The sequence below is a fragment of the Gopherus flavomarginatus genome, chromosome 11 (genome assembly GCF_025201925.1).
Source record: "Gopherus flavomarginatus isolate rGopFla2 chromosome 11, rGopFla2.mat.asm, whole genome shotgun sequence".
NCBI classification, from domain to species: Eukaryota; Metazoa; Chordata; order Testudines; family Testudinidae; genus Gopherus; species Gopherus flavomarginatus.
Window position 1 is genome coordinate 37517753 of NC_066627.1, and position 12797 is coordinate 37530549.

At 40.2% G+C, this 12797-nt stretch overlaps 1 protein-coding gene across 6 annotated transcripts in view; it reads right to left on the bottom strand.

Annotated features, from left to right (window-relative positions):
* NFATC2 (nuclear factor of activated T cells 2) overlaps positions 1-12797 on the bottom strand; it is a 117661-nt gene that overhangs the window by 14820 nt on the left and 90044 nt on the right. Inside the window, exon 10 of one of the 6 annotated variants that reach the window (XM_050918110.1) lies at positions 346-433. The exons of 4 other annotated variants lie outside the window; for them this stretch is intronic. In XM_050918110.1, coding sequence (XP_050774067.1) covers positions 390-433 — 44 coding nt within the window. In that variant the 3' untranslated portion in view covers positions 346-389. Of the gene's footprint in view, positions 1-345; positions 434-1370; positions 1434-12797 lie in introns of those variants that run through there. One more of the 6 variants, XM_050918111.1, reaches the window with a different exon arrangement.

The following is a 12797-nucleotide window of genomic DNA, read 5'->3' on the forward strand; positions in this document are numbered from 1 at the left end:
GGACAATCTTTCCTCACAGTTGTAGAGTGACGTGTTTGTTAGGAACACAGTTTGATACACCCAGGCGAACTGCGTGTTCTAATGACATAGAGTAGGTACCACATGTAAATGTCAATATTCTTATACACAGAGCATGCACAATCCAATGCCTTTTCCCTGCCCACCAAGCCCCAGATATTTCAGGAAATCTACAAGGTATATAAAATGGAAGCAAGAGGAATTAAAAAAAAGATTTAAAAGCTTTTAAGCCAAATTAAAAGTGGCAGGATTTTTAATTTTGTTTTCAAATAAGTATAAGGTTAAGAAAACACACAGCTGGAGAAAAGGTGGAAAAATATTAATTACCTTTTACTTTGATTGCTTGGATCAAAGATCACAGTCATTCTGTTTCATATAATGTTTTGTATCCAGCTAAGGTGTGTATCTATCAGCTCTGAAAAAGATTTGCAAAATCATTTTTGAGAAAAAAATTGTAACCTTCAGCCTATTTCATAAGGCCAAATGTTACAGTTATCGGCTACTCTTTCATTGTGTGTCTTAGTTTATGAAACGGACATTTCGGCATACACAATACACAAGGCAGAACTTAACCGCTGACCTTTTATTGGCTCAGATCCAGCACTCTATTTTACTGGGGGGGGTTGCATTTCCTAATTGATATTATTATCTAAAAATGAATATTAGAAATTATACTGATAAATTACCTTGATTCAAACTGTACGAGACGTGCCAATAATTTGATCTGAGATTTCTGAGGCACAGGAGGTTCATGTGTCTTATAAGCCAGGTCAAAGACTAGTCACTGCCTTTTACAGTAATTCCATATAATTATCATCTTAGTGGCCCAAATGAAACATGACACAAATATGCCAGATCTAATCTCAGCCTTTTTTAGATTACCTGATGGCCACGTAAATACATTAGATTTTTGCATTTTCTGTGAAGAACAGGAAAGTTATCTGCAAAGAAATTCTGAAAGTTACAGCTTTGCTTCAACCACAAAGGAGATGAAACTTTTTTCTCATAAAATGGCCATACTTTATAGTCAGTTCCTTTTTATCTGTCAGATATCTTTAGATTTCCTTTAAAGTCATTGTGAAAGCCTTGGCTCCTATTTAAACACAGTGCAGAGATTTTAAAAAATCATCATAGTATTAAAGGAATAAAAATGCTCTTTCAAGAAATCTAATTTTGAGATTCAGAAATGTCTTTGCAGTTAGATTTAGTTGGCTGTATACAGAACAGAAATGTATTACTTGGCTCCCTAAGATGGTGCAGCCTGGTATTATGTGCTTGATCCTGCCATTCAGTACCTGAAATACGTTATACCCTCTATCTTGGAAAACTATCCTTTGAACATGTGAGGACATCTACTTCCTATGGTACAGACTCAGATATATCAGGAGGAAGAAGCCAAGCTGCAGCAAGCTACACTGGTAAAAAATACAGAGGGACTTCTTAGTTATATAAACAACAGAATGAAAGATACATTCTGGGATCTAGAAAGAGGTACTCAGCTCCTACTGATTGAATTACTCCTAATGTATTCATCTGTTACAAAATTCCACTCCCTGATTTAAAGAATAGACTTAAACCCCTCCTGGACCCATTCCTACTTCTCCTCTCCATTAGCTGTGTGTTTCCTCTCTCTCTCTCTCACCATCCTTCACATAACCGGCTAGGTTGTTAATGTCATTTAATTGAGCAAACTCTTGAAACACATTAGATATTTAAAAGTAAAGGATAATTCTGCCCCCAAACCCAATCTTGATCCCAGTTTAAATGGACTCAAAACCCATCCAACCTACAAGATCTTTCCAGGAATCTCACATATCATCTAGAAAGCTGATGCAAAACAGAATCTAAATACATTGCGCTGCAATGAAGTAATATTTGCACTTGTGGCTATCGCCTGGCTCCACCTAGATTAATATCAAAACTCCCATTGAGTTCAGGGGGCCTGGATTTGGTCCAGGATGTTCTGAATACCCTGTAGCTGTCATACTTCAATTGAGCTGCTTGCAAAGTAAGGAACAAAGAAGAGAAAATGGCTATTGTGCTAATGTACCCAGAATTCTTAATGGGAAGCTGGGCAGGTCTGTGAGAGTAGAGTGAAAAAAATACAATATGTGTCTGTTCCTTTCAATCCCCAAATCTCCTGTGTGCAGAATGCATCACAACTATTGAGGGAAAATTCTAGACAGCTCAGTAATTTGCTCACATCACTGATTATTATGACCCTAGAAATCCAGAGTGGATTTTGCATATTTCTATTATTGTCAGTGTCCCTCCTGACAGGGAAGTTGGGCCTCAACTCTTTTACAATAATTCACCTTTAAATGTGTCGCTAAAAAGTGTTACCTCGTGGTTAGAGCACAAGACTAGCTGCTAGCATGCCTACGCGTGGTTCTCAGCTTTGCCACTAACTTGTCATGTAGCTTTGGCCCAGTCACAGAGGCCAACATGCTCCAAAGTGTCCACTAAGGGTCTGATTTTCTAAGGTACTGAAGTGCCTAAAGATGCAGACCAGTACCTAATTGGGTTTTCAGAATTGCCTAAGCAGGTTAGATGCCTAACTCCTGGAGCCACCTCTCTGCATTTTTAAGCACCTAAATACATTTGAGAATTTGGCCCTAAGTGTCTAAGTCTTTAGATGTCCACCTTGAAGTACTCAGGGCAGTTTGCATAAACTTCAATCAAGTTACACCTCTACCCCGATATAACGCGACCCGATATAACACGAATTCGGATATAACGCGGTAAAGCCGTGCTCCGGGGGGTGGGGCTGCACACTCTGGCGGATCAAAGCATGTTCGATATAACATGGTTTCACCTATAACGCAGTAAGATTTTTTTGGCTCCCGAGGACAGCGTTATATCGGGGTAGAAGTGTATTAGTGCTCGGTACCTCTGAGAATCAGGCCTTAGATGTTTCAGTCTGGACATCCAAAAATTGAGGCAACTCAGATTAGATAACATGTCTGAAAACTTGACCCTTAACAGCGCTGTCTCTGCATTTACTCATCTTTGAGATCCTCAAACAAAAGTTACTACCCAGAAATGCAGAATACTACCATAAACAGCGAACAGTCTGGGCCAGGAAAGTGGTCCTTAAAGGCATTTTCTTCCCAATGAAGTAAGGAAAAAATAAATGTATAAAGAGAGAAAAAATGGAGCTGTTTGCCAGAGCGTAGCTAATTTGAAACTTGCATTGGTCCCAGCCTCCATTCCTAAAACTGTGTGCATAGTTGTTGGGTTCCTTTACTGTTTTGCCATACTTCAGGTCAGGCAAATAGTTACAGCCTTGTAAATCAGTAATAAGTCACACCTGAGTTTGTAAGTGACCGGTTAAGTCATTATACCTTTGTGGCCAGAGGGCTTTCACACAGTTAAACTGGTTATTTAATTTTGTGGAAACCAGTTTATTAAGATCCCACAATAAGAGGACTGAAATCTCAAGTACAAATGGGGGAGAGGTGTTATTTATAAAGCCCAAAGATAGCTAATATGATAGCACATTATAGATAGCACACAAAGATAGCACATTATGGAGAGTGAGGTGTCAAGAGTTTTAAATGATAATAAAGGGTTATCTGTGGTGGTTTCAGTTATTGAAATGTTTTCCCTTTTTAAGACCACTGGATGTCAGTGAATTAAGAATTCTAGATTGCTTCTCCATGAACTGGGAATAACTGGTGCTGCAGTGTTTGTAGGACGCACACACTAACTTGTCACTTAACTTTTCTCAGCAAGGGAAGGTTTGTTGATTTGCAATTGCAAAGCAATTTTTGCTTCAGAAGTGTGATTTCCTGTTTGCTTGATGGATTACAGTATTTTATCATTGGTTTCTCATCAGAAGATTCTAAGATAGGCGCAAACTCTGCCTACACATTGAGCTGGAGGAAGAATTTGCGTCAGCTGGAAATCAAGAAAATGCACTTTCATGCAAAACTTTCATGTACTTTCCCTCCTTTCCTACAAGCCAGATCAGGTATCTTGAGCTGATCTGGAGGCTCTACCCCTCTAATGTCCAGAAAACTATCATATGGGGGCTGAATTTATGACTCCCAATCATCAGGGGATGGGGTGGATCAGCATGCCATGCCAGTCACAGGGAATATGCAACTCAACAGGTCTTTCCTAACACCCTTCTTCTGAGTGGTCTACAGCACAGCATGTACTCAAGCCTGTACACAGAAGTTCAGTATGGTACCAAATACCATCACTGGTGTTCCAATCCATGAGTCAGTGGAGTGAGATACTAATCAGTGTGAGTAAGACTCTATACCACAATCAGGCCCTATATAATTAAGGAGCAAGACTCCTTAATCACAACAAACCTCTAGACGTCATGCAAAGAATGAGGAGCATAAATATTCCATTTACAGTGCTTGATTGTTTGTCTGTTCAATCGTTATATAAGTTAGGAAGACCTACATGATGGACCGAAAAGGGATTTGAAATCTTCATGTGGGAGTTCTGGAAGTGTAAATTGTCACTTCAAAAAATATATATTGCCAGTGGAAACCTGAATTGGATTTGGTGTGATGTGGAAGTCCAGCACCTCCTTACGGATTTGATTTGTATTAGCTAATAGCAAAGTTTAAAAAAAACTTTATTTCTATTTGCATATATTTAGATATGACTTTCATTGTGCAATTGTTTGATGCCAGGGTGTTTTAGCTGAAATTGTAAGAGAAGGACATGTGTTTGAGTCATGCAAATGGAGTTTAGTTTTAGTTAACATGTGATGAGATCAAGTGAAATATTCCAAGTAGTACACTTGCTCGCTTAATAAATATGTACAAACGTATACAAGAAGTGGGGGAAGGAGCTGATTTCCTTAAACCAGAATGGATGGTTAAAGCAATACAGAAGTGTTTCAGCAAATGGACTGAAGCCAAAGAAAGACCATAAAACACAGGCCAGCAATCTCCATTTGGTCACTCCTATTTTAGGCTGATGTAACCCCATTGCACTGGTGTAAACTGGAGTAATGCAGTGGTGAATCATGCTTACACTTGTGGATACTCTGAGCCCTATCAGCTTGTTAAATAAATGTTGAGATAAGCTGTGCTGTTCACTATTAACAAATCTTACTTTTAAATTCAAAACAGCAAAACCAAAATGGATTCAGTGATAAATTTTTGCTACTGTAATGTACACCTCTTGTCTAAAGTGCTAAGGCAAGTCCAGTAGTTACCACAATGCCTCTAAAATAGCAAGAACTGGAAGGAAAAGCACACATACTAAACCACTATAGTTTACTTGTCATTCTGCAGATTCATACAGTCCTAGACTTAACCTATCTGGTAGGAGGTAATAGTAGCCATTTAATTAAGCATTTTAAAAACGAGAAGGAAAAATGGACTGGGAAAAGAGCACTTTTGACTGAAAATAATTATGGCATAGGAATAAAAAAAAAGTAGCAACTGCATGTTCATGACTAACAGTAAGAAATTAGAATCCACTGCTTATTTCTTCTAAGTGCTGTTACTTATTAACTTTTCTGCTACAAACAAATTATTAGAACATATATTTTATTGGCTGGGAAACAAAACAATTATTTTTAGACAGTTTTTTTTAAATAGATGTACAGGCAATAACCTAATCTGTCCTGGCCCCTGCGGTCCCAAAGCATTTCTGGTGATTTCCACTTAGTCACATAACTACTTACTGGGCCACATTCTGCCACCCTTACTCGTTCTGAGTTATGCTTTATTCTGTAAGAAGCCCTACTGAAATCAGTGGTCCTGTGATGACAAACCAACATTCTCCAAAAGCATATCTGCAGTAAAGCTTGATGTCGATTCTTTGGTGTCACAGTTCAATGAACTGCCCCGTTGCACATAAGGAGCATGTAAACATTATGGGCTAAATTTTCATACAAACTAGGCATACAATTAGCTTTCTGCATGTCGTTTTTCAGTTTTCACAAGCAATCTTAGTGATAGCTTGTGCAAATGAGGTATGCATTTTGCTTGTACAATTGCACACCATGAGCTAGGGTTTTCAAAGGGTTTAAGGGAATTAGGCATTCGGCTGTCCGTGAAAATCAGTGGAAGTTAGGCACTTAACTTCCTTAGCCATCCCTTGAAAATCTCAGCCTTAAATTGTATGAAATCTGTTCTTGTGTATATATCCCACTCCCATTACAACCCTACCCCCTCCAAAAGATGAACATTTTGAGCTTTAGGCTACTAATATTAGGAAGAGAGTTGTGATCCATAATAGAACCTTGTTGTGAAGATACCATGTATAGTGCACATGCAAGTATTATAATATATGACATATCCAGAGGATCTATTTATTGTAGAAGCTTGCTAAAACCCACCCAACTACACTGTAATTACAAGAAAAAAACCTAAAGACTACAGGAAACCAGCACTACATCTGTATTTGCATCTCATCTAAATAAGGTCTGAAACCTTTTACCAGCAAATAGTCTGAGATGATAAGAAAAATTTACATCCATCATCCAAAGAGTCAAAACTTTCAGTATGAGTAAATTGTGCTAGTGAGAAAACTTTTGTTTTAAGTAAGAAAAAAAGGTGCCAATTACCAGAAACTACATTGAACTCTTCATTGTACAGTAGCAGACAAATCATTTTGTTTTTGGTAAGGGGAAGGCGGGCTCATGAGTATAAGGATGGGTAATTCCCAACCTCTTAATAGTAGTAATAATTTAAACCAATGGGGCCCTGAGACTATTTTTAAAATCTGGACTCAATGCTTTGGGGACATCCCATCCAGATTCTAGGTCAAAACTTTGGAACAACTAAAGAAGAGACTGCTCCAGAGAATCTGTCTCAGGTTTTAATGGGCCATTCCAAATTATACAACTATACAAGACTTTGTGCTATGTGTATATGCATGTAGTACAGGCAAGACCAATAAAGCTGTATTCATCATAGAATCTCAGAGGCATGACTTAAGAAACGTCCAGTAATTGTCAACTGTATGACAATCTACAGCTCTATGCACTTGCATACATGGCCAGCCTATGACCCTGCATTTGTAACTTGTATTGAATATATTCAAATTTATGTTTGTTTTTACAAGAAGCATATTGCCCATCCACAGCTATGATTCTGGGTGAGTTCCAACCCAATCAGTACAGGTTTTGGAACTCTATAGTAATTAAACACGCTCCTCTCTAAAACCAAAGCACTTGGTAATGTCTGACATGACCTCATTGGAGAATGGAGTACAAAGACAATTGTCTATATATGTATAGTCATAGAATCAGAAAGGTGTAGGACTGGAGGGGACGCAAAACATCATCTAGTCCATCCTCCCATGCTGATGCAGGACCAAGTATGCCTAGACTGATGTTTGTCCAACATGTTCTTAAAAACCTCCAATGATGGGGAATTCACGGTCTATCGGGTTCCCCCCTCATGCTTCTTTTCTCAAGACTAAACATATTCAGTTTTTTAACCTGTCCTCATAGGCTGGATTTTCTAAACCTCTTATCCTTTTTTTCCCTGTCCTCTGGACTCTCAACAATTTGTCCACATCTTTCTTAAAGTAAAGGTGCCCAAAACAGGATACAGTACTCCAGCTCAGGCTTCAGCAGTGCTGAGTAGAATGGAACAATTACCTGCCATGCCGTACATAGAACACTACTGTTAATACACGCTAGAAAAATATTATCTTTTTTTTCCCAACTGCACACATTGTTGGCTCATATTCAATTTGTGATCCACTATAACCCCAGATCCTTTTATGCAGTACTCCGACCTAGCAGTTATTCCCCTTTTTGTATTGGTGCAGTTAATTTTTCCTTTCTAAGGTCTGGTCTACACTATGCATTTAATCTGATTTTTAGCAGCGTTAAACCGATTTAACGGCGCACCTGTCCACACTACGAGGCCCTTTATATCGATATAAAGGGCTCTTTAAATTGGTTTCTGTACTCCTCCCCAACGAGAGGAGTAGTGCTAAAATTGGTATTACCATATCGGATTAGGGTTAGTGTGGCCGCAAATCGACGGTATTGGCCTCCAGGCGGTATCCCACAGTGCACCACTGTGACCACTCTGGACAGCAATCTGAACACGGATGCAATGGCCAGGTAGACAGGAAAAGCCCAGCGAACTTTTGAATTACATTTCCTGTTTGCCCAGCGTGGAGCTCTGATCAGCACAGGTGGCGATGCAGTCCCAAATCCAAAAAGAGCTCCAGCATGGCCCGTATGTCATTCCCAGTTTTGCCTTTACACCCCTGGCCGACCTCAGCCAGGGGCACCCATGATAGCAGCAGACAGTACAGAACAACAGATAACCATCATCTTATTACCAATTTACAATGGCAGCAGACGGTACAGAACAACTGATAACCATCTCTGCTATCATGCAAAAGCAAACGAATGTGGCTGTGTAGCGCTGCAGTAACGCCTCTGTTAGTGACATCCAGTACACATATGGTGACAATAAAAAAAAAGCTGAACGGGCTCCATGGTTGCCGTGCTAAGGCGTCTGCCAGGGCAATCCAGGGAAAAAGGGTGCGAAATGATTGTCTGCCGTTTTTTTCCCGGAGAAAGGAATGACTGACGACATTTACCCAGAACCATCCACGACAATGATTTTTGCCCCATCAGCCACTGGAATCTCAACCCAGAATTCCAAGGGGCGGAGGAGACTGCGGGAACTATGGGATAGCTACAGAATAGCTACCCACAGTGCAACGCTCCAGAAATCGATGCTAGCCTCGGACCATGGACGCACACCGCCGAATTAATGTGCTTAGTGTGGCCGCGTGCACTCAACTTTATACAATCTGTTTTACAAAACCATTTTATGTAAAATAGGAATAATCCTGTAGTGTAGACGTACCCATAGTGAAGCACTGTGCACATGTCTTTAATGAATGTCATCTTGCTGATTTCAGACCAATTCTCTAATTTGTCTAGGTCATTTTTTAATTCTAATCCTGTCCTTCAAAGCACTTGCAACCTCTCCCATCTTGCTGTCATCCTGTGATGTTATAAGCAGGATCATCATTTACTATTGGCAAGGAGGTGGAGGGCAGTTCCTCCCAACCTTGGTTTGTCCCGTCCCCACTTTTCATAGGTCTATAGGCTCCACTTTTTGTCCTCTTCTCCCATGTCCAGAATTTGCAAGATAAAATATAATCACATGTAATATTCTAAATGCTCACAACTTGGCCTTCCCTCAGAATTTTTCTAAAATGATGTCCCTATTTATAAGCATTTTCTCCATTCCATTATTCAAGGCACTGAGGAAAGTACTGAATTGTACCAAACCCAGGACAAACTCCTATGGTACTCAACCAGATGTGATCTCTCTCTTTGATGGGGAACCTTTTATAACTATTCTTTGAGTATGGTTTTTCAACCAGTTGTGCACCCACTTTATAGTAATTCCATATAGACATCATTTCCCTAGTTTGCTTATGAGAATGTCATGTGGGCCAGTGACAAAAGCTTTACTAAAATCAAGATAAGTCACGTCTACTGCTTCCCCTCTATCCACTAGGCCAGTAACCCTGTCAAAGAAGGAAATTAGGTTGGTTTGGCATGATTTGTTCTTGACAAATCCATGCTGGGTATTACTTATCACCCTATTATCCTGTAGGTGCTTACAAATTGATTGTTTAATAATTTGTTCCAGTCGACTGTGCTTCTGCAGGGAAGGCAAGGTTAGATGGGAATAATGTTTGTTTTGTAGAGTGGGGAATTAACTGAAGACAGAACTATAAAAAATATTCATAGTGAATCCTGAGACCGTACCAAAGTTACCATTGCCCTTTCAAAGTGCCCTTATGGGGACAGCAAGATTCCTTTCCAAACCAACAAGTCTAAAGTTCTTCCTGGTGTAAATACCCAAAAGACAAATACATCCACTTCAACAACACATTAGTAACATTTTGGATCTTCATCTTTTTCGCAATGACTAAATAAATAAATGAACCAATTTAACAAATGTTTTGTGTTTGTAAAGGAATCTTGTTTCTGTTCATATAAATTGATACTCCGAGGCTCAGAAGCATGTGGCTTTCCCCCCACTGACCATAACCAATATTAGTCACCAATTAGGATTTCCCAACTTCTGAGTTCTTTTGTAAACAAATATCTACTGGGCACATTGGGACAGATTTTGCAAAAATTATAGCTATGCAATTTCATGCTTATTATGTGCACCCAGTCCACAGCTGTATGAGAAACTCAAGCGACTGCATATGCAAATATAGTTATTTCCAATCACCTAGTTTGCACATGCTGTTGTAGTAATTGTGAACACAAATGAGAAGCACAAATTAGCACCTATGGGGTATGATACTGCAAGTTGCTGAGTGCCGTCTGCCAGGTACTAAGGACTAGATCCTCAAAAGTATTTAGGCACCTAACTCCATTTGATTTCTGGGCATGTCATTGATTTCAATGGGAGTTAGGTGCCTAAGTCATTTCAACTCCTAATGTGTGATGGGCACTTATCTGGATCAGGCCCTCAAAGTTTTTCAGAGTCTGGCTCATACCATATCTCTTGCTCTGTATAATCAGACAAACACATCACTCAATACACAACAACAATGAAAGTGCTACTCTAACAGTTTGTAAGAGTCATTACAAACAGTGGATAAACAGAGGTGTGAAGGGTTGGCAATAATGAGTGCAGGTACACAGACCTGGCTAATTAATCATGAGATAATGTTGCCTCCTCATGGTTTCAATGCAACAGCATCTTGATGAAGGCTATTGATGTAACTTGCTGCGTTGTGTCATGATAATGCAGTCCTCACAACGAGGCAGTGCTGCTTTGTGATGTGGCAAGGCATGGCCTGAACATGTCAGTTTGTTCTTGAGGATTTGGACCTGTGCTATGAAAACTGATCTGATAGGTGACTACTACCGGTATGCATAGCTCAGGGCTAGTGCAGAGGGGAAGGATGCCAAAATCAATCAGAAGACCAGCTGTAAATTCTAATTACCAAGCTCCCATAATTTTTGTGATTGCAGCTGACTTGGCTGTGTAATGCACCACAAACGTAGGCATTTGTCAGCAGCTGGATGCAGGCTCAAATGGTATTCTACAGGATAGCATGCTTCCCTGGCATCTATTTGCAGCCAGTAGTAACAATCCTCTGGGATGGAATTACCTGCCTGGTCATGTGATCGCTTATTTGGGCCAGCAGCAAGAAAACAGGAAGGTGTCCAGTCATGGAGAGAAAAGATTCAGGAAGGACAAAAATGCTAATTTACAAGGAATAAAAATGAAGGGGATTCTTTGCTGGGGAAAGGTGCCAGACTGATGCCACTAGAGACTGTCTCCACTGAGGCCCTGATTCAGCACTTTATCCCTATTCAGTAAAGCCCTTAAGTGTGTGCTTAAGTCCTGCTGTCGTCAAGATAAGCACATGCTTAAGTGTTTTGATGAAAGAGAACAGCTTTCAGTATGTGCATAAATGCTGTGCTGAACTGGAGCTTTAGCGTGCAAAGAGTGGGCACCAGCAATGAAGGCTTTCCCCCATTGCATTGCAAGTCTCCTGGCTTCAGGAGTGAGAGAGTAGGTCAGTCAGAGTAGGTCAGTCTCCATGGCCAATTCAGTGATCAGCCGCTCTGCAAGGGAGCTGATGGCTGCCAGTTAGCTTTAGTTAGATTCCTTGGGACAAGGGCTGTCTCCTATTCTGTGTTTGTACAGCACAACGAGGGCCCATTCTTGGTTGGTCCATAGGCACTACTGTAATAATAATAGTACAGTATTTATTTTGGATGTACATCACCACTTTTTAAAGGATATAAGGTCATCAGCTGGTAATGACTGCTGGTCACTGCTGCCCCTGGTCTGCCTCTGAATTGCTGACCTGCCTATGAAAGACTCCACATGCTGTCAGCAGCAGGTTTTGGAGACATCAACTCCCATCCCTTCCTGCCTTCGAATATCTATTTTCATGTCAACAGTTACAGTGCAAACTTTTTTAGGTGGATACATTTCCACACCCATAAATGTTAGCTACAACAATCTCCAGGTTGTTTATCTAGTACACCCAGTGCACAAAGCGATCTGGGGGTGTCACTGTGTGGGGGCAGCATCAGCAGCAGGTCAAGGAGAAACATGAGAGAGTGTTTTTTTTTTGAAATGTCATTTGCATCCAGCTGTTGATATTTTGGAAAACTGCTGGGCTTTGTTTTCCTCTTCCAGCTGCAAAATCCTAGGCAGCCAATGGCCCTACTTAAAGCAATAGCCTGTGAAATCTTGTGTCCTGCCTTGCTACATTCTTCTGTTAAGACTCTCTTAGTCTGCATTGCTTCTTTCCCTTCGAAAACTGACTTCAAAACAAGACTGGACAAAACACTAGACAATGTATTGAAGGAAAAAAATAATACATTAGAGTCTAGAGGATGAACTGGATGATACAGAAAAGGGGTAGGCAACCTATGGCACGTGTGCCGGAAGTGGCACATGAGCTGATTTTCAGTGGCACTCACACTGCCTGGGTCCTGGCCACTGGTCCAGGGGGCTCTGCATTTTAATTTAATTTTAAATGAAGCTTCTTAAACATTTTAAAAACTTTATTTACTTCACATACAGCAATAGTTTAGTTATGTATTATAGACTTATAGAAAGAGACCTTCTAAAAACGTTAAAATGTATTACTGGGACACAAAACCTTAAATTAGAGTGAATAAATGAAGACTCGGCACACCACTCCTGAAAGGTTGCCAACCCCTGATGTCTTTTCTGTCTCCAGATTCTATGAGAAAGGGGACCCTGACCAGCACAGGAGATGCCACCTTGTTTATAATCATCATTTTCAGAGTGAAATAAAAACAT